At 36.8% G+C, this 22,447-nt stretch overlaps 1 protein-coding gene across 1 annotated transcript in view; it reads left to right on the top strand.

The window, feature by feature from the left end:
* NOX4 (NADPH oxidase 4) overlaps nt 1-22,447 on the top strand; it is a 236,498-nt gene that overhangs the window by 193,645 nt on the left and 20,406 nt on the right. Inside the window, exons 14-17 of the mRNA XM_007938086.1 lie at nt 3,425-3,544; nt 5,158-5,266; nt 7,550-7,618; nt 13,039-13,139. Coding sequence (XP_007936277.1) covers nt 3,425-3,544; nt 5,158-5,266; nt 7,550-7,618; nt 13,039-13,139 — 399 coding nt within the window. The remainder of the gene's footprint in view (nt 1-3,424; nt 3,545-5,157; nt 5,267-7,549; nt 7,619-13,038; nt 13,140-22,447) is intronic.

The following is a 22,447-nucleotide window of genomic DNA, read 5'->3' as shown; positions in this document are numbered from 1 at the left end:
CTCCTTGGATTTCCCAGGTGGTATATCTACAGAAGTAGATTGCCCAGTCTGCCTTTGGAGGAGTGGCTGGTGGGTTTGAACTGCCAGGCTTCTGGTTAGCTGTCAAATACCTTCTGGTGGCATGGTACCTAAGGCATTTGACGACTAACCAGAAGGCTGGTGATTCAGACCCACTAGGCACTCATTGGAAGGAAGACTGGGCAATCTACTTCCGTAGAGATACCACCTCAAAATCCCAAGGAAGGTTCGCTATGAGTTGAAATCTACTTGACAGCAGTGAGTTTGGTTTGGAGTGTTTGGTGCTAAGATAGATGAAAAATCACCATTTATAAGTAAAAGATAACAAATTTTGGATTTTAATCATATTATATTGGTGAATGTTGATGTAAATAGTTCCTCTTTCTTCCTCCCTCAAAAACTCAAGGGTTGTCAAATAAACAATTACTACTACTTTCATTCTTCATCTTACCTCACAAAGAGCAAAATTTTTTCTTAACCTGTGCAAAAAAAAAAAGAGAGAGAGAGAGAAGGCATTTCCAATGGGAAAACAGCTGATTCTCAAAGGTTCTCCAAACCAAATTCCCTTCTACATTTTCCACCTCATACTGAAGTCAGTCCATTTTTTTTAATCTGGATGCTGGTCCTCTAGGATGGCCTGTAGCACACTGTACGTGCTCATTGATGCTGTGAAAGAAGAGCATTTCTGACATCTGTATGGCCTTCTATAATTTTTAGTAGGCTTTTTCTATGCCATCATATCTCGTCAACCATTTTATAAATGAGGAAATCAGATTTAGGGAATATAAACAAGTTGTCCATACCCATCCCTGGTAAGTTACTAGAACCACAAGCTGAATTCTTATATTACTGTGGTAATTGGAAAACACACAAACTGGAATGGGGTGTTTTACATAATTCTTCTCTTATCATTTACAAATTAAATATCCTTGTGCTTGTCCTTAGGGAAGTTAGACATGAATAAAGAAGTGAACAGCCCCAAAACTATTGAGGGTAGAAGGTATATTTTATATAGAATACTATAATGAAACTCCATGTGCCAAATCATCAAGCGTCAACAATTACTATGTTTCACCTCTTTTTAAAAGTAATTCTCACTGCCTGACATTATATCATATGACCAAAACCAAACCCACTCCCATTGAGTTGATTCCAACTCCTAGCTATCCCCATTGGATTTCTGAGGCAGTAAATCTTTATGGAAGTAGATTGCCCAGTCTTGCTTTCACAGAGTGACTGGTGGGTTTGAACCACCAACCTTCTGGGTAGCAGTCAGATGCCTTATGCACTATGCTACCAAAGCTCCTTATTATATTAAAAAAAAAAAACCACAACCACTGCCATGCAGTCTGATATGCCTCATAGTGACCCCTCCTTGGGTTTCCAAGGCAGTATCACTACGGAAGTAGATTGCTCAACTTTCCTTCCAAGGAATAGCTGGTGGGTTTGAACCACCAGCCTTCTGGTTAGCAGTCAAACTATATCATACAGGTAAACAATAACAAAAAAAAAAACTCACTGCCGTTGAGTCAGTTCAACTCATGATGACCTCTCCTTGGGTTTCTGAGGTGGTATCTCTACAGAAATAGATTGCCATTCTTCTTTCCAAGGAGAGGCTGGTGGGTTTGAACCACCAGCCTTCTGTTTAGCAGTCAAGTGCCTTAGGCACTGTGCCACCAGAGCTCCTAGGTATTATTTATTTATTTGGTACCTTTATTTACAGGCTACTCCCTCCCCCACTAGAATTTAAGGCCCATGAAGTCAGGGAATTTTTCTGTTTTGTATCTCTCACACTTAGAACAGTCCCTAACACTTGCAGGTATATAAACGTATATGTGGAGTAAATTAATAAGTGAATGACTAATTAAGAGAAGCTTGTATCAGGTCTAATGAATTCTAAAATTGTTGTAGAGATTTGCAGGAAATCTTGTTTTGCAGTTGGATTTTTTTGGCGGAGGGTTGTTAATTTTTTAAAATCCTAATTTTGCTGCTTAATGTTTATGTTTTGTTGATTTGGTGAGAATTGATGGAACCAATTCATATAGGTTGTTTTTAAGTCACTGACATTTTGAGATTTCTATCAAGAATCCAATGTATTGTATCATTAACTTTCAAGTTATCTTCTACTAATAGCCTTGTTTTAAGAGTGTCCTTTTTCTCTTCAGTGATATGCACACAAAACATATGATATTTCTTTTTTATTTATTGTTTTAATGTGATTTGAATGAAAGTTTACAGAGCAAATTGGTTTCAATTCAACTGTTCATATACATTTTGTTTTGTGACATTGAAGGCAGGCCCCACAATGTAACAGTACTCTTCCCCCTTCCTCCCTGTAGCTACCATTTCCATTTGTCCTTCTTTCCTATCTATTCCTGCCTTCTGAGCTTTATCCCTGGGTAAATGCTGCCCTTTTGATCTTGCTTGGCTGACTTTTCTAAGGGGTGAGTACCTCCCTGGTATTACTGTTCACCTTATGGGTCTATCTATTGTTTGCGTGAAAGTTGAGTCACAGGGATGAGTTCAGTTCCAGGTTTGAAGGGTAACTAAGGCCACAACCTTGAGGGTTCCACCAGTCCTATCAGATCAGTTAACATAGTCTTTTATTATATTGAGTTTGTTCTACATTTTTCTCCCATTATGTCCAAGGCTTACTGTTGTGATCCCTTTCAAAGTGGTTGCCAGTAGCACTATTGGTCTCAGGGTTATGGAAACCCTGCTTAGAATTGCTTAGAATGTACTGAAGGTATGTTAAGGTTGTGGGATAATTTGGGAAAAGATAGCAAAAATGGTTACACTACTTAAAAAATGTAATTAATGTTACTAAAGTTTTCATATAAAAATTGGTGAAATATTGTTTGTTTTACTTAGTTCAAGGGACTACCAGAGCTCCCATATATTATGATAAGAACTTTTAATTTGTCCTTAGCTATTCCTCATGTTCCTGTTTACGTTTCTCCACACATTTATTTTTCAGGTTTTCCTGCATAAAAGGATGTACTTAGAAACATATGAACTTATTTTAATATTGACATTTCCTAAACAGTATTTAGAAGCTCTGGTAGCACAGTGCCTAAGGCATTTGACTCCTAACCAGAAGGCTGGCAGTTCAAACCCACCAGCCGCTCCTCGGAAGGAAGTTTGGGCAATCTACGTCCGTAGTGACACTGCCTCAGCAACCCAAGGAGGGGTCACTATGAGTCGGGGCCGAGTTGACGGCACAAAACAACAACAACAAACATTCTTTATTCCTTTAAGCTTTTAACTATGAGAGACATGGAAATAAGACTTGAGCCATCACAAAACCCAAAATAAAGGCTTAGATTCCACATGTTTATGATCAATATTATAGAAAATAAATTTACCTTATTTTTGTTTTCCCTAACTTCATCTGCCTCATCTACAGGCTGTACATCGATGGCCCATTTGGAAGTCCATTTGAAGAATCACTGAACTATGAGGTTAGCCTCTGTGTGGCTGGAGGCATTGGAGTCACTCCATTTGCATCGATACTGAATACTCTGCTGTAGGTCATTTTGATTCATTTTATTAGCCCAAATAGAGAACTCCCAACATTTAAGATGTCTCTCTTTTTAAATATGGAATAACTCCTTACAGAATTCTTCTACTCACTGTTCAAGGCACTCCATTTGTTGGTTGATGAGGGAGATAATTCGTTTATTCTCAACATGTGCTCTGTGGCCCCCACCATGCTCGCTTGTAAAATATATTAGTATCAGAGTTGTCCATTCCTCTGTCTTTTCCTTTTACTAATATCATTCACCACTGTCTCTCATTTCTCTACCTCTTCATCAGTACTAAGTGGTACTATTCATTTATTCAGTCATCAGATGTATTTTACCCCCTCTTTTATACCAATTGATCTTATAGGTATTGGGAATACAGCGATGAACAAAACAAAGTCCCTGCACTTAAGATACTTGTATTCAAATGGGGCATGTAAAAAATAAGCAAGTAAACAATTCAAAAATAGGAAAATTCAGAGGATGATCAGAACTATGATGAAAAGAAGACAGATAATAGTTTACAGAAATAAAGAACTGGAGTTCTTGTGGAAATGTGCTCAGAAAAGGCTTTCTGATGAGATGACAAATGAGCACATCATTCCTTGGTCTGTTACTCAGCAAATTTACAACAAACTGAAAAAAAAGAAACTTTAAAAGTAAGATAGCTTAACCAGAAAATGTTCTTCCAGTTCTATTAATTATAGGTAAATTCCAAACAAAAGTTAATTGATTGATATTAATTGTCATGAAATCACAAATAAAATGACAGCAGGAAATTACTTCCAAACCTATTCCATTCATTTTTCAAGTAGACACCATTTGCATTAAAATCTGCTTTAGCAAGTGCCAGAAAACAAATAGTAAGCTGAAATGAGTAAGTTGAATGTTTGTCTGATACCTTATTTCAATTTTGAATACTTGATATAAATTTGAGACTTTTTGGAATTTCCTACAAAAATAACTATATTCCAAGCCAGAAACCATTTGTTCTGACAGCACATTACAAGTTATTAGGACACCTAATGTTATGAGAAGGGAAGAACATTTTCTTAACCTCAAGCCTACTTCATAATTATAAATAGGAATCCAGACTTGGAATTATACTTTGCTGGAATGCATTACATATTAGATGATTGTGAAATCTCTTTCTTTAATAATTATTAAGAAAGGGATAAACAACCAACTTTCTGGAATGGTCTTAGTTCATTTTACTTGGAAGCCAGGACCAGACTGGCTGACCTGTGGAGCCCTACTCAGTGATAGGATCACTGAAAATAGAGTACTTGTTTTTCTTAAGATGCAGGATGGATCTGATGTTATCTTGATCCAGAAGTTGAGTCTAGTACTTTCTACAGGAAACAGGAGATATTCATAGAACATTCACAATTACAGTAATTTAAATTTATGGGGTATGTTTTGTCTTTAAGTCATCATATTGCATTTTAAATTCACTTGGGGTTATAGAAAGTGCTGTATAAGTAAGTCACTAGAATATAAATGACTGGGTTTACTCTTGATTGCTTGCTAATGAAAGGCAAACTTTTAAGAATCTGTAGGTTCATTAATTTCATTTTGCCATCCTAATACCCACTCCATTATTTTAACTTTAAAGGGATGACTGGAAACCATACAAGCTTAGAAGACTGTATTTTATTTGGGTGTGCAGAGAGATTCAATCTTTCCGTTGGTTTGCAGACTTACTCTGTGTGTTGCATAACAAGGTAAAATCAGCATTGCTTTTAGTTTTGCAACTTTTTTTTCTAACTTTAGAAAAGAATTCCAGCAATTGTTTTTCCTACTACAAAAGGAACAAATGCTTGTCATAGAATACATAAGAAAATATGCAGATAAATAAGAGGAGGAAAAAAAAAAAAAAAAACTGTACACCTAAAACACAGACCTAACTCCTGTCAGTGATTTGGTACCTATCTTTCCAGATTATTAGTGTTTGTCTGTATGAATATATACCTATAACAAAGAATGCTATTACATAGAAATGTATGCATATGTCTGCAGGGTAGTAAGAGAAGGCATATGGAGGGAAACTTATTTACCTCTTACTTATTTATCTTTGTGTGCTGCAAATTTTTCAAACAAATAAAACAAAACAAAATCCTCCCTGGCTACTTTCCCCACCCGGTCTATGTAAAAAGAGGTAACTTGTGAATATTCTATAAATTGTGGTATACTATGTATATACTTCTGGAAATTGCTTTTTTTTAAAAAAAAAATAATTTATATGTTGAACATTTATTAATTTATGTCTTTAATATTTTTTGGTATTTATACAAAATAGAATTACCTCCTTCTTTTCATTACTATAAAGTATTTTATGGTATGGATATATCTTTTTTGTGTTAGTATCTGTGTCACCAAGTTTATAGTTTGTGTGTGTGTGTGTGTGTTAGTATGTGTGTGTCAAGGAAGGAGGAGGGGAGAAAAAGAGAGACCAATAGCAATAAAGTGTAGTTGGAGCAAAGCCAATCATTACTAGCTTCATTTTAGTCTTCTAGAAAAAGGAAGCATATGAAGACAACTCTTTGCCCCTATTTTCCTTCAGATAACGTTTCTCTTAGTAAGTTTATTTTTCAGGATATTGAACTGTTCAGTATGTTTTCCATACTATTTTATTCTGGCAAGTAGAGTTCCTACTTCTTACATTTTTATATAAGTGTAATAGAGGGAAGGCAGGAGGAGAAACATGTGTCTTTTCATTGTTTTTGTTTGTGTTGTTTTGTATTTTAACATTCCCTGTATTTCTGGAAAGTAGCTCTGGTGGTATAGTCATGAAAACTTTGTGTTGCTAACCAAAAGGTCAGTGGTTCAAACCCACCAAGTGCTCCACTGAAGAAAGATGAGGCTGTCTGCTTCCATAAAGATTTACAGCCTTGAAACCCTATGAGAGCTGCTGAGTCAGAAATTATTTGAAAGCAATGGATTTGTTTTTTGTACTTCTTTAGGTTCAAACGAGTTAGAAAAATTAACAGGCTAAAATTTGTTATGCTTATTTCTAGTTGTTATATATCACTATTGACTTTTTTGTTTTTTAAGTGAATCATACTGTTTACTTTATGAGTAAACTCCTGGATAAATTTTTTTAGGAGTTCAGTGGGAAGAAAATAAAGAATAATAATATTTGGGATATACTTAAGTGAAAATCAGTGTAGTATTCAGTTTGCTAGATTTTACATCTGTAAACCTAAGAGAGAATTATTCCCTTCTAATACCACCAACCCAAAATTAAACCAAACTCACTGCTGTTGAGTCAGTTAAACTCATAATAAACCCTCCTTGGGTTTCTGAGGTGGTGTATCTATGGAAGTAGATTGCCCAGTCTTCTTTCCGAGGAGCAGCTTGGTGGGTTCGGTCCGCTACCTTCTGGTTAGCAGTCAAATGCCTTAGGCACTACGCCACCAGAGCCCCCTCCAACAGCACCATCATACCTAATTTATACCAGTGGGGTAGGTTATTAATGTTTGAATCAGATGTGTCTATTGTGAGATGGGGTGGAGTCAGTACCAACTCACAGCAACCATACATAAAACATAATGAAACATTTCCCAATCCTCTGTCATCCTCACAGCCATTGCTGTGGTTGAGCCTATTTCTGCAACTACTGTGTCAATCTATCTTGTTGAAGGCTTTCCCCTTTTTTGCTGACCTTCTACTTTACCAAGCATGATGTCTAGGGACCCTCCTGGTAAAATGTCCAAAATGTGTGAGACAGTCTCAGTATCCTCACTTCTAAGGAGCATTTTGCCTGTACTTCTTCCCAGAGTAATTTGTTCATTCTTCCAGTAGTCCATGGTGTATATGTGTATGTGTGTTTGTGGGTATGTGACTATGTGTGTGTGTGTGTGTGTGTGTATAATCTACTTATAGATATTGACTATGATAAGTGAAGATATGTGTCAACAAATTATAGAATAATATGTTATAATAGGAAAATGTCTGAGTGTACAGAAAGAATTTTAGTAAGTCTATTCATTTTTATGTCCTTTCAGTTTTGGCAAGAGAACAGACCTGACTATGTCAACATCCAGCTGTACCTCAGTCAAACAGATGGGATACAGGTATGTGGTTGGATGTTTTTGTAAATTAAACAAGCCTCTTGGTAATAGAAGATTTACTGTAGGAGCTGTTCTGGAAGAGAATTTCTGCAGGTGTTTCATACAGAAATTTCCTACAGGAGAGCCTCCATTGGACTGTGTCCATAATAGTCGTGGCTTGCCCTTGAAGTCATCCATATTATGCCTTTCATGTGTCTTTCTCACATGAGACTGGACCAGACATTCTGAGTCTATCTTTCTTCTCTTAACTATAGCCTCAAGTTCTTTAACCTTAGAGATCAATCCATAAAAGAAGTCTTGTGACCATGTTACTCAAAAAACTTAAAAAAAAAAAAAGGTTTTAAAAAGAGATAGAAGATGAGGTTTTATAAAATTCAGCTTATTTTCCTCTATGGAAAACTAAAAACATAATAATAGCCATTATGCATTATTCACTTACTGTGCTAGACACTATACTAAGCATTTCATATACATTATCTCATATTATCTCAACAAATTCCAGAAGTAGATGGTGTTATTATCCCCATTTTACAGATAATAAAATGAATATTTAGAGTCAGCATTTAAAGGGCTGGATAAGCATACAAATCTGGGTGTAAATTTTTTCCCAAATTTTATTTTAGTATTTTTCTAATAAACATTTATATAATACTTTGTAAACAAAAGAAGCTCTGGTGGCATAGTGCATAAGGCATTTGACTGCTAACCAGAAGGCTGGTGGTTCAAACCCACCAGCCACTCCTTGGAAGGAAGACTGGACAATCAACTTCCGTAGAGATACCACCTTGGAAACCCAAGGAAGGGTTGCTATGAGTCAGAACTGACTCAATGGCAGTGAGTTTGTTGGGGTTTTTTTGTTTGTTTTATTGCATACAAAATATGAATGCTTGTCTATTGCCTCAAAACCCTATTCCACATATATTATTTTTCTTACAGATTTTTAACCTTTTTGTCACATTAAAAAAAAATATCATTTTACTATGCTGCTCTCATGAAGCCTCATTATTCCTCATGATACAATTGTAATAAGGGATTAAGCATAAATTACATTTGGTTCCCAGATATACTAGACACTCAGCCTGAGTATTGGACACTTTCTCCTCTCTGCTCACTTCATTCTACTTTTCACCACCTGTTCAGAGCTAATGTTCTATTAATTAAGGAACCTTGGTGGTACAGTGGATAACTGCTCAGCTGCAAACTGAAACTTTAATGGTTTGAACCCACCAGGAGGAAAAGATTTGGCAGTTTGCTTCTGATGAACAGTTCTACTCTGTCTTGTAGGGTCACCATGAGTTGGAATTGACTTAACAGCAATGGGTTTGGTTTGTTTTGGGTTCCATTAATTGGAAATAGCCAGTAGGAGTCATTTGTTGATTGACTCAAGATTGGAGGTCTACTGACTTGGGCTGTCTTTTCTAGGATTGTTTTTTCCAAATTTATGATGACAATTTGTAATATTTCATTTCTATAATGAGCTAAAGATGACAACTGTATTCATAGTACAAATACTTCAGTAAAGTTTATGTACTGAGCCTTTATTTGAGAGTGGGCAATTAAAGTGCATTCTTTGGTTTATATTGCAGTTGTTTAAATGAAGTAACAAACTGAAGTCTAGGGAAATTATTTATTTGTAAGAATGACATTCAAGATAATGGATTTTAAAGGAAAAGAAGAAGGAAATGATGCTTTGAAATGACTGTGCTTAATAGTTTATTGTTTGACACGTATATTTTTGAACATTTTATTGTAAATTAGGTGAAAGTTTACATAGCAAATTAGTTTTATGATCAATAACTCATACCCAAAATATCCTGTGACATTGGTTGCAATCCCTACAATATGTCAGCACTATCCCCATTTCCTCCCTCACGTTCCCATTTCCATCCATTTGGTTTCCCTGTCCCTCCCTGCCTTCTCATCTTTAGTTCTGGGCAAATGTAGCACTTTTGGTCTTGGATGGTTGATTGTTCTGAAGATCACAGTCTTCACAGGTGTTACTGTTTATTTTATAGGCCTTCTACCATTTGGCTGAGAGCTGGCCTCCAGGAGTGTCTTGAGTTTCAAGTTAGAAGGTTGTATTAGGACAATAATCTCAGGGGTCCTCCAGTCTCTTTTCAGACAAGTAAAACTGGCTTTTTTCTTTTTTAATTTGAATTTTGTTCTACATCTTTACCCATTCTAACTGGGACCTTCTGTCATGGTACTGGTCAGCATGGACTATCGTGGTAGCCAGGCACCATCTAGTTCTTCTGGTCTTAGGGTAGAGAAGGTTGTGGTTTATGTGGGCCATTAGTTATTTTGACAAATTGCTTCCTTGAGTCTTTGGTTTTTTCCATTCTCTTTGCTCCAGGTGGGAAGTGACTGCTAATTGCTTCTTAAATGGTGCTTGGAAGCTTTTAAGACCTCAGATGCTACTTATCGTATTAGGATATAGAGCACTATCTTTATGAATTGTGTTTTGCCAGTTGACCTAAATATCCTCCAAGATTATGTCCTTACCTTTCAAGTCCAATAGTTCAGTCCTTATAGCTAAACAGTTTCTATAATTGTGCCCTCTATTTGTTCTGTTATATATATATGAGTATACATGTAGCATTTACAGATATATATGTACCTATATTTCAAATATACTCTGGTATGGCTTCCCTCACCTATTTAGCATATATATTCACTTATTTATCTACTCACAAATTATTTGCTGGTTTATATATGTTATAGCATTTACCATACAAAAAACCAAACTCAATGCTATCAAGTGAATTTCTACTGATAACGATTCTCATTGGGTTTCCAATACTATAAATCTTTATGGAATTAGATCACCCCATCCTCTTTGCATGGAGCAGCTGATGGGTTATGAACTGCAAACCTTCTAGTTAGCAGCCAAATAACTTACCACTGTAAGACCAGAGCTTCTTAGCTTTTACCATAGTTGCCCGTTATTTTTACATATCTTTCATTGTCTTCTTTACCTTGGTTACATTATGCTGACTTCCCCCATGTTGTGAATTGCCTTTCCTTTCACCATAATTAAAGGTGGTATGGTGGCATAATGATAAGACACTTGACTGCTAACCAGAAGGTCAGCGGTTCAAACTCACCAGCTGCTCCATGGAAGGAAGACAGGGCGATCTACTTCCATAGATTTACAGCCTTGGAAACCCAAAATGAGGGTCACTATAAGTCAGAATCTGGTAGCATAGTGGCTAAGACACTTGCCTGCTAACCAGACGGCTGGCGGTTCAAACCCACCAGCCACTCCTCGGAAGGAAGGTTGGGCAATCCTACTTCCGTAGTGATACTGCCTCGGAAACCCAAGGAGGGGTCGCTATGAGTCGGGGTCGACTCGACGGCACATAACAACAACAACAACATAAGTCAGAAACGAGTCAATTGCAGTGAGTTTGTTTTTTTTTCCACCATGATTAACACTTGTATACTACCTAGTTTGTGATTCTCACTCCCTTCCCTTCCCATCCCTGGGTAACCATCAAGAAGTGTTTATTTCTGTATGTAAATCTGTTTCCTGACTTTTTATAATAGCAGTCTTATACAATATTTGTTCTTTTTTGTTTGACTTTTTTCACTCAGATAGTATATTTCAGATTCATCCATGTTGTGAGATGTTTCACAGATTCATCATTATTCTTTATTGTGTAGTATTACATCATATGTATATACCACATATATAGTTTATCTATTAATCCATTTATGGGCATTTAGGTTGTTGCCATCTTTTTGCTATTGTGAATAATGCTGTGATGAACATGGGTGTACGTATGTTTATTCAGGTCACAGCTCTTATTTCTCTAAGGTATGTATCTAGGAGTAGGATTTCAGGATCATGTGATATTTCTATTTCTAGCTTTATAAGGCAGCAGTATAGGGCTTTCGATAGTGGTTGCACCATTTTGCAGTCCTAGCAGCAGCAGCCTCTCTGACATGTGTTGTTCTTTTTATTGACCAGTACCATTATGTCAGGGAAGAGGTGGTATCTTATAGTTTTGACTTACGTTTCTCTCATCACTAATGAGCGTAAGCATCTTTTCATGTGTTCATAAGCTGGTTGAATGTCCTTGTTGGTGAAGTGTCTGTTTATGTCTTTTGCCCATTTTTTTAAGTGGATTGTTTGTCTTTTTGTAGTTGAGATATTGAAGTTTTCAATAAATTTTAGAAATTAGACCCTCGCTGAATGTGTCATTGCAATTTTTTTCCCCAGTCTGTAGATTCTCTTTTTACTCTTTTGGTGAAGTTATTTGTTGAGAATGACTATTGAATTTATAAGAGCTCCCAGTTTTCTAGTTTATACTCTGATGTTTGTGCATTTCTAGTTATGTTTGAGAGTCTATTTATTCCATATATTAGGGCTCCTAGGTTTGTCCCTATGATTTCTTCCAGGAACTATGTAATTTTAGGTTTTACATTTAGGTCTTTGATCCATTTTGAATGTGGTAGGTAGGAAGTGTATGGCTGAAGGCAAGGGAGCATGAGGTTGCTGCAGCTTATTGAGTTGGGTTGTGGAAGGTGGGTTGGTGAGCACACAGGAGCATAGTCAGGCTGGGGTGAGTGGGTGGAGGAAGGCACAGGAGCATGCAATTACCTCTGATCATTGGTTGAGGGTGTAGAAGGTGGCCAGTGAGCACATGGAAGTGTGGTCACCACTGTTTACCAGGCTGGGGGAGTGATAGATGGGTGGACAAGAGCACAGTTGCCTCTGCTTCTTGAGTTGATATGGTCATTTGGCAGTCAGGTGAGGAACCTCCCATTGACAGTCTATGGATCTATTGTTCATGTATCCCACTCACCTTAATGATCAGGGACTGCCACTCATAAGAGTAGCTGACTTTGGATCCTGGCTCCCTCCTTGTTCTGTGGACACCAAGATCCCTGGAACTCTTACCCTCTTTCCTATGCTTTCTCTCCTTAGATCTGGACCGTGTTCTACTTACCTTGCTTCATTTTGGGTGTTTGTACATAGTTTCTCTGTATCTTACAGGGGATGTCATGAAGTTGCCTTTCTGTGCTTCTCTCCAGGTTGCCACTGGCTTTGTCTCAAGATGGCCACGTTGAGCTGGTATGGCTGGTGTATACTCTGATGTATACACCTATGCTCCATATCACTCATCCTTTACTATGTTCTTTCCATTTTTTCTTCCAGTTGATGTTTGATTCTATTCTTTATCCTTATGTTTTCCAGGATTGTCATCTGTCCATTTCACCGGGTTTCTCAGGTATCTGGTATAGAGAGATGGCATGTGGTGTCTGACTAGGCTACCATCTTGGCCTGTCTCTGACACTTATATTGTTTACATCACTGAAATTTGGTAGCAAGCCACAGCACCAGCAGAAATTATGTTAGAGTAATGAGTTATAGTTCTAAATCTGTGAGTCCTATAAGTAAAATGCTTTCTTTTTGGCAGAAAATTATTGGAGAAAAATATCAGGCATTGAATTCAAGACTTTTTATTGGACGTCCTCGGTGGAAAATTCTGTTTGATGAAATAGCCAAATGTAACAGAGGGTAAGTACTCAAAGAATTTGACATGTGGTTAATGATCATGTGAAAATATTCCCAAATCCTCACAGAAAATTTTTAAAAGGTGATTTAGCAATGGATATACAAATTGAAAAACTTCACTTAAATTCTCATGTATCACTCATAGAGAAGGAAAGGGAGGCAGGGATCACCCAAATATCTGTAATCCCAAATAATTAAAATGTGGCTTAGAAATAGTTAACATGTTTAAGAAACAGACTCTCCTACGTATTTATAAACTTGTATCCAAAAACCAAACTTATTGATATCAAGTCAATTCCAACTTACATTGACCCCCATTGGCTGTCCAAAACAGTAAATCTTTATGGGACCAGGCTGCCTCATCTTTCTTTGTGGAGCAGCTGGTAGGTTCAAGCCACTGACCTTTTGTTTAGCAGCCAAATGCCTTAACCACTGTGCCACTGGAGTCCTTATCGGCTTGCATAGACTTGTATTAAAATGGAAGGAGCTCTGGTGATATAGTGAATAAGGCATTTGGTTGCTAACCAGAAGGTCATCGGTTAAAACCCACCAGCTGCTCCACAAGTGGAAGATGAGGAAATCTACTTCTGAAAAGATTTACGGATTTGGAAACCCAATGGGGGTCGCTATCAGTTAGAATGGACTCAGTGGCAGTGGGTTTATACTAAAATGGGTATTCATCCCCAAAACATATTGATTGTTGGAGAAGTTTTCCAAAATCATCTTTGAACAGTAAAGTCTATAATTATTTCTAAAGTAAGTACAAAGAAAATAAAAATTTTGTAGCTTTTTACTAGGATTAATACCTTTTTAAAAATTTTATTAGTTTCAATATGCAGTTTCTAAACCAGACATATTCTAGCATATTTTTTTCTTTAAAGCCATAAATCTATGAAGAACCTTCACTTTAGGAAATATGTGTCTATGATCTGATGAAATTACTATTGAAGGAAAAGCATTTATTTTAGGACACATACCAGCCCACCTGGTTTGTCTTGTTTAAATTTACTATAGTGCAGCATAATGGCATATAATAATTCTAAATAAAATTTGAAAACTATGTATCCACTCACACATTTTTTAGTTAACATATAGAAAGTTTCATTATAAGTTTAAATGATTTGCAAAGCCAAATAATAACAAAATGTTTCTGTAATTCTTTTACACATATCCATTGGAGTTTAGACATCTTAAGTACTTGATATCAACATCATTTATGAAAAGATACACAAACAATGTCTTCTTTTGTTGTTGTTGTTGTTAGATACTGTGAACTTGGTTCCAACTCATAGCAACTCTGTGTGCAATAGAATGAAACAGCCCAGTCCTGTGCCACCCTCACAATCATTGCTCTGTTTGAGTCCATTGTTGCAGTCAGTGTGTAAATCCCCCTCATTGAGGGTCTTTCTCTTTTTCACTGACCCTCTACTTTACCAAGTAGTATGTCCTTTTCCAGGGACTGGTCCTTCCTGATAACGTGTCCAAAGTATGTGAGATGAAGTCTTGCTATTTGTGCTACTAAGGAGCATTCTGGCTGCACTTTTTCCAGGAAAAAGTTATTTAGTCTTCTGGCAGTCCATGGCACATTCCTTATTCTTCACCAACACCACAATTCAAATGCACCATGCTTATGAGGCAACTGAAAAATGCCATGGCTTGGGTTAGGCACACCTTAGTCATCAAAGTAACAGCTTTACTTTTTAACACTTTAAAGAGGTTTTTGCAGCAGATTTGCCCAATTTGTTATTTAATACCTTAAGTGCTGCTTTCATGGGTATTAGGAATTGATGGATTTGAACCATTAAGATTTTAGTTAGCAGCCAACTGCTTAACCACTACCCCTACAGGGGTCATTAATTCTTTTAGACCCTCATTGAGTTCCCAAAACTGTAAATCTTTGCAGAAGTAGAGTTCTTCATCTTCCTCCTGTGGAGCAGCTGGTGGGTTTAAACCACTGGCTTTCTGGTTAGCAACAAAATGCTTTATCTACTACACCACCAGAACTCTTTCCATTTTAATAGAGGTCTATGTAAGGCTTTAAGAAACTCTGGTGGTACAGTGGTTAATGCAGTTTTGGCTACAGTTTTGGCAATAAATTTCATATCATTCTTTTTTCTCCTTGAACATATATTTCTCATCTATTTAACCCACATTTATCATAATTTTATATATTTTTACATTATAAAGTGTTTTGTTCCTCAGCTAATCATCCATCTATAATAGAAATGTCCATAAATTGGGACTTCTGGAAAGATGGCTGAATAGGCAGACAAGCTAAAAATCAAGAAACTAATTACAACGTGTACAAATGATGATGATCCTGGAATCCTGAGCATCAAATGGAAGGACAGAGAATGGGATTAATTACTTACTAGTAGAAGAAATTGAATGAAAACAGAAAATAAGGAGATAAACATAACTGTGAACTGTTGACTGGCCTGATGGTGTAGCCATTTTGAATATTTGAATATTTGCAATTCCCATTTGGGAAAGCAACCTGATAATTGGCTCCATGTGCCAGTGACTGCACAGGCACCCACACTGGTGGCTGCTAATCAGAAAGCAACCATGCCCACATGACCTAACCATATCCGCACCTCCTGAAGCCCCAGCCACTGAGCAAGGGCCACTACCTGTTTCTGCACCAACTAGTCAATGATAGATAGTAGCCAATACTAGCTCAGTCTGCCCTCAATTGCTCTACACAAACAGCAAACAGAGATCTGTACACACATTCTCATTCTCTATTACACCTACTGAGAGACAGGTCATGAGTGACTAAATGCTGCCAAACTAGCCAATAGAGTATCACACCAGCCCCACTTACTTGGATATATCAAAGCAAGATAAAGCAAAACAAAAACAAAAGCTGGGAGAATCACACCAACATATAATCATCAATTAAATACAAATGCAATGACATCCCAATGTTAGACATTGTGTCAGACAGCTGACAATCCCAATCCACCCACAAAGAAGCAAGATAAAGTAGTATAGACAAGGGACCAAAGTAAAGACCCAGAAAACCTTGTGGGAGAAGTGGCATTGGAACTACCTGACAAGGACTTCAAAAGAATCATATTTAGGTACCTTCAATAGATTGAGAAACAGATCAAGAAAAATGCTGACAAAATTAAAGAAAACAGAGACAAAGCTCTAGAAGAGTTTAGCAAAACTATACAAGAAAATCTGACAAAATAAATGAAAAATTATAAACCATACAAAAACAGCAAATAGAAATCCAGAAGGCTAATACTGAGATTTCAGAAATACATAACATGTTGAATGGGCAAAGGAATAGAATTTAATCAATGTAAGGCAGAATTAGTGAGATTAAAGACATATCTCTCAGTACTACTTTATTAAGGGAATAATCAGAAAAAAAGAATAACAACAACAATAAAGAAAGTAGTGACATTGCCTCTGAAACCCAAGGAAGGGTCGCTATGGGTCGACAGCACATAACAACAACAACAACAAGATTTATATGAGACACCATCAAGAGGAGTAACTTATATATGATCAGAATTCCAAAACAGGAAGAGACAAATAAAACTACAGAGAAAATTGTTGAAGGTTTTTTGGAAGAGAACTTCCCTAATATGATGAAAGATGAGAAGATATACATTCAAGAAATTCAGTGAACCCCAAATAGGATAGACCTCCCCCCAAAAATCACCAAGACATTTAACCAAACTTTCCAAAACCAAAGACAATGAAGAAAGCTAGAAAGCAGCTCAGGAAAAAAATGAAATTATCTATAAAGGGCAATCAATAAAACTGAGCTCTATTTCTTGGTAGAAACCATGCAGGTGAGGAGACAATGGGGTGACCTACATAAAACCCTGAAAGAAAAAAAAAATGTGCCAACTAGGAATTATATATCCAACAAAATTGTCCCTCGAATATGATGGCAAAATTTGGACATTTCCAAGTGTGGTAGTTAAGGTTATGTGTCAACTTGGCTAGCTTGGTTTTGAGTGGCTGGTCAGCTGGATATAGTTATTCCCCCTGATGAGATTGGAAATCAACTCCATGGTGGAATCTACTGGAACAGCTGAGTAGCTGTCTTAGGGATAAGGTCTGCTTCCAGTATATAAGGAGAAGCTTTGGGAATGGTCTGCAGCTTTTTGGCACACTTGGACCCCTCATGTAGCTAAGTCTTCGTTCAACATGTGCCCTGCTGATCTTAGGATTTTTTCTGGACTTGAACTAGTGGCCTGCCATGTTGTTAGATAATCTTGTGACTGTGCCTTTCTATTTGATGACCTTCAGTTTGCCAACCTCAGCTGCCAGCAGCTGCCTGAGTTAAGAAAAGCCTCCCACTTCACGGGAGCAAGAGACAGAGCTGAAGCTCAAAGTCAAGGGGCTTTCACCCAACCCCTAGAGCTTGGCACATTGAACATTGACTTCTAACCTCCAAAAAATCCCTATTTGTTAAAGCCACTCATTTGTAGTATTTTCTGTTACAGCAGCTCAAGATCACTAAAACACCAAGTAAACAGGAATTAAAGGAATTTGTAAAAATCCAACCAACCTTAGAAGTGATGCTGAAGGGAGTCCTTTGGACAGAGAACCAACAAGAGACAACAACCTGTGATTCACACACATGACAACATAACTCACAAACCAACCCTGATATAGAGGGACCCAAAGTAAAATAAACTTACGAGACTGAAAACAGAAAACTAGAGACATCAATTTGTGAATAAGGACAACTACAAAGCAAAAAGAAGGAATAAATAGTGTAGTTACAAAACTTCTAAATAGGGAGAAAGTCAAAATGATTTCAGTATAAAACAGACTATTTTAAACTTGGGAAGAAAATAATAAATCATAGAAAATTAATAAACCTTCTCATCAAAATAAAAAAGAAGAACATCATAGCAAATACTAAAAAAATAGCAATGAAGGAAATGATTTAAAAAATCTTAAACAAAATGAGCTCAGCACAGAAAATTTTATGGAACAAAGAAATCAGCAATGCCACAAAAAAAAAACCACATAACAAAACGAGAGCAATAAGTTCAAGCTTGGTGATAATTACAGTGACTGTAAATGGGTTAAATGTACAGATCAAGAGACAAAGAGTCACAGAATGGGTAAGAAAACAGGAACCAACAATATGCTGTTACAAGAGATACACCTTAGACACAAAGACAAAAATAAATTAAAAATCAAACGTTGGAAAAAAGCAAGCAAATGACAATCAAAAGAGAACAGGATTTGCAATATTAATTTCTGATAAGATAGGCTTTAAGACAAAAACCACCATACGAGACAAGGAAGGACATTATCTAATGACTACAGGATCAATCAAACAAGAAGACATAACCTTAAAAAATATCTGCTTACACAAATGAAAATGCCCCCAAAATATATAAATCAAACATTAAAAGAATTGAAAAGAGAAATAGACAACTCCACAATAATATGAACAAAAAACAGACACTGTCATCGAGTCAGAGTTACCCCACCTTGGGTATCCAAAGCAGTATCACTGCGGAAGTAGATTGACCAACCTTCCTTGTGAGGAGTGGCTGGTGGATTTGAACCTCCAGCCTTCTGGTTAGCAGCCCAATGCTTTAGCCACTATGCCACCAGAGCTCCCTCCACAATAATAGGAGCCTTTAATACATGATTTTCAATGAAGGATAGAACTAGAAAGCAACTAAACAAAAATACAGAAGAACTAAACAGCACAATCCACCCACTTGACCTTATAGCCATATAGAGAATATTTCATCTAACAACAGCACAATATACATATTTTCCCAGTGCACATGGAACATTCTCCAAATAGACCATACGTTAGGCCACAAAACATGCCTCACTAAATTTACAATGAAATACTACAAAATATCTTCTCAAATCACAATGCTATAAAATTAGAAATCAATAACAGGAAGATAAAAGGAAAAAAGCAAACAAATGGAAAGTGAATAACACCCTGCTTGAAAACTACTAAGGAGCTCTGGTGGTACAGTGGTTAAGGCATTCAGCTGGTAACCAAAAGGTTGCTGGTTCAAACCTACCAGCCACTCCTCAGAAAGATAAGGCAGTCTGCTTCTTTAAAGATTTACAGCCTTGGAAACCTCATTAGGCAGTTCTACTCTGTCCTGTAGTGGCACTATGAGTCGGAATTAACTCAGTGGAAGTGGGTTTGGTTTGGTATTGGTTCAAAAATAATATAATAATATAATAATAGAAGCAATATAAAATGAAAGTGTAAAATTCCTTGAATCAAATGAGAATGAAAACACAACATACCAAAATATTGGTAAACAGCAAAAGCAGTGTTCAGGTGGCAGTTTATAGCAATAAATGCGTGTATCAAAAAAGAAGAAAGAGCCCAAATCAATACCTTAACCCAACACCCCATCAATTAGAAAAAGAGAGCAAAAGAAGCCTACAATCAGCAAAAGAAAAGAAATAAAGATTCAAGCAGAAATAAATGAAACAGAGAAACAGTAGAATTAACAAGACTAGAAGTTGGTTCTTTGAAACATTAATAAAATTGACAAACCACTGGCAAATTTAACAAAGGAAAAGAAGGAGAAGAAGTATATAGCATGAATAAGAAATGAAATGGGCAATGTCACAACAGAACCAACCAAAATAAAAATATTACCAGGATACTATGAATAACTCTCCTCTAACAAATTTGAAAACCTATAAGAAATAGACAGATTTCTAGAAACACAATACTTAAGTAAACAAATACAATCTGTGGTAGAATATTTGAACAGACCCACAACAAAAGAAGAAACTGAACAACACATCATAAAAAGCTACCAACAAAAAAATGTATTGGGCCAGATGGCTTCATTGGCAAATTCCACCAAATGTTCAGAGACAAAATGACATCAATTCCACTGAAACTATTCCAGAATATAGAAAAAGGATGGAATATTCCTGTATTCATTTTTGAGGTAAACATAAATGATACCAAAGCCAGGCAAAGAAACCACTAAAAAAGAATATTATAAACCAATATACTTCATGAACCTAGACATAAAAATGCTCAACAAAATCCTAGCCAATAAACTTCAACATTTCAAAAAAATAATACATCATACCCAGTGGGATTCATACCAGGTGTGTAAGGATAGTTCAACATTAGAAAAAAGCTCAACGTAATTCATCACGTAAATAAAACAAAGGAAAAGAACCACATGATTGTATCAGTTGATGCAGAAAAGCGTTTGACAATATCCAACACCTATTCTTGATAAAAACATTGAACAAAATGGGAATAGAAGGGAAATTTCTCAACATGTATGTGTGGCATGTATACAAAAATACTGGCTAACATTATTCTTAATGTGGGGGAGCATTCATAAGCATCCCCCTTATGAGTGGATATCAAACAAGGATGTCTTTAATCACCACTCCTATTCAATATTGTAAGGTGCTCTGGTGGCGTAGTGATAAGGCACTTGACTGCTAACAGGAAGGTCAGTGGTTCAAACCCACCAGCTGCTCTGCGGAAGGAAGATGGGTTGATCTACTTCTGTAAAGATTTACAGCCTCAGAAACCCAAATGGGGGTCGCTATGACTCAGAAATGACTCGATGGCAGTGAATTTGGTTTGGTTTTTGGTTATCCAATATTGTATTGGAAGTCCTTGCCAGAGTAATAAGACAAGTAAGAATAAAAAGCATCCCAATTGACAAAGAAGTAAAACTATCTTTATTTGAAGATGATATGATCTTATAGACTCAGTAAGACAATTACTGGAACTAATTAAAAGCTAAAGCAAAGTGACAGGGTACAAGAGCAACAGATTCCTTTACACTAACAAAGAGAACTCTGAAAAAGATATCAGGAGGCCAGTAACACTGGCAATAACCTCCACAGATGAAGTGCTTAGGAATAAATCTAACTAGAGACGCAGAAGACCTAATACAAAGAAAACTGCAAAAACACTTTTACAAGAAACCAAGAGATCTACATAAGTGGAAGACTATGCCATGCTCATGGATAAACCAAACCAAAACAAAACAAACTCACTGTCACTGAGTCGGTTTTGACTCATAGCGACCCCTCTCTAGGGTTCTGGTGCGATATCTCTATAGAAGTAGATTGCCCAGTTTTCCTTTCGAGGACTGGCTGGTGGGTTTGAACCGCTAGCCTTCTAAATGTCTTAGGTACTAAATGTCTTAGGTACTACTCCACCAGAACTCATGGATAGGAAGATTTAATATTGTGAAAATGGCAATAATACTCAAAGTGATCTATTGATATAATGCAATCCTAATCCAGATTCCATTATCTTTCTTTAAAGACGTGGACAAACCAGCTACCAAATTTATATGGAAAAGAGAAACCCCAGATAAGTAAAGCACTACTTAAGAAGAACAAAGTAGAAAGCCTCACACTCCCCAATCTCAAAACCCACTGTACCATCATAGTAGTCAGTAGCTTGGTACTGGTATGACAAACACGGATCAATGGAACAGAATTGAGAATCCAGAAATAAATCCTTCCACATGTACCGAGCTGATCTTTGACAAAGGGCCAAAACAGTGAACTCATTAAATGGGGAAGAGATTGTTGTTGTTAGGAGCCATCTAGTCAACTCCGAATCATAGCAACCCTGTGTACAACAGAATGAAACACTGCCCAGTCATGGGCCATCCTCACAATCCTTGCTATACTTGAGCCCATCGTTGCAGCCACTGTGTCAGTCCATCTTGCTGAGGGTATTTCCCTTTTTCACTGACCTTCCACTTTACCAAGCATGATATCCTTTTCCAGAGAATGGTCCTTTCTGACCACATGACCAAAGTAGGTGAAATGAAGTCTGGCCATTCTCATTTCCAAGGAACATTCTGGCTGCACTTCTTCCAAGATAGATTTGTTTGTTCTCTGGCAGTCCATGGTATTTTCAGTATTCTTCACCAACATCCTAATTCAAAGATATTAGTTTTTCTTTGGCCTTCCTTAGTCATTGTCCAACTTTCACATGCATATGAGGTGGTTGAAAATACCATGGCTTGGGTTAGGTGCACCTTAATCTTCAAAGTGACTTCTTTGCTTCTTAACACTTTAAAGAAGTCTTTCTCAACCTATTTTGCCCAGTGCAATACAACATCTGATTGCTTGACTGCTGCTTCCATGGGTGTCGATTGTGTTTTCAAGTAAAATTAATTCCCTGACAACTTCAGTCTTTTCCCCATTTATTGTGATGTTGCTTATTGGCCCAGTCATGAGAATTTTTGTTTTCTTTGTGTCAAGGTGTAATCCAACTGAAGACTTTAGTCTTTGATCTCCATCAGTAAGTGCTTCAAGCCATCTTTATTTTCAAA

Source organism: Orycteropus afer, unplaced genomic scaffold, assembly GCF_000298275.1.
Source record: "Orycteropus afer afer isolate SDZICR_OR568_19922 unplaced genomic scaffold, OryAfe1.0 scaffold00047, whole genome shotgun sequence".
NCBI classification, from domain to species: domain Eukaryota; kingdom Metazoa; phylum Chordata; class Mammalia; order Tubulidentata; family Orycteropodidae; genus Orycteropus; species Orycteropus afer.
The sequence above is the reverse complement of the archived record's forward strand: the minus strand, read 5'-3'. Positions and strand labels throughout refer to the sequence as shown.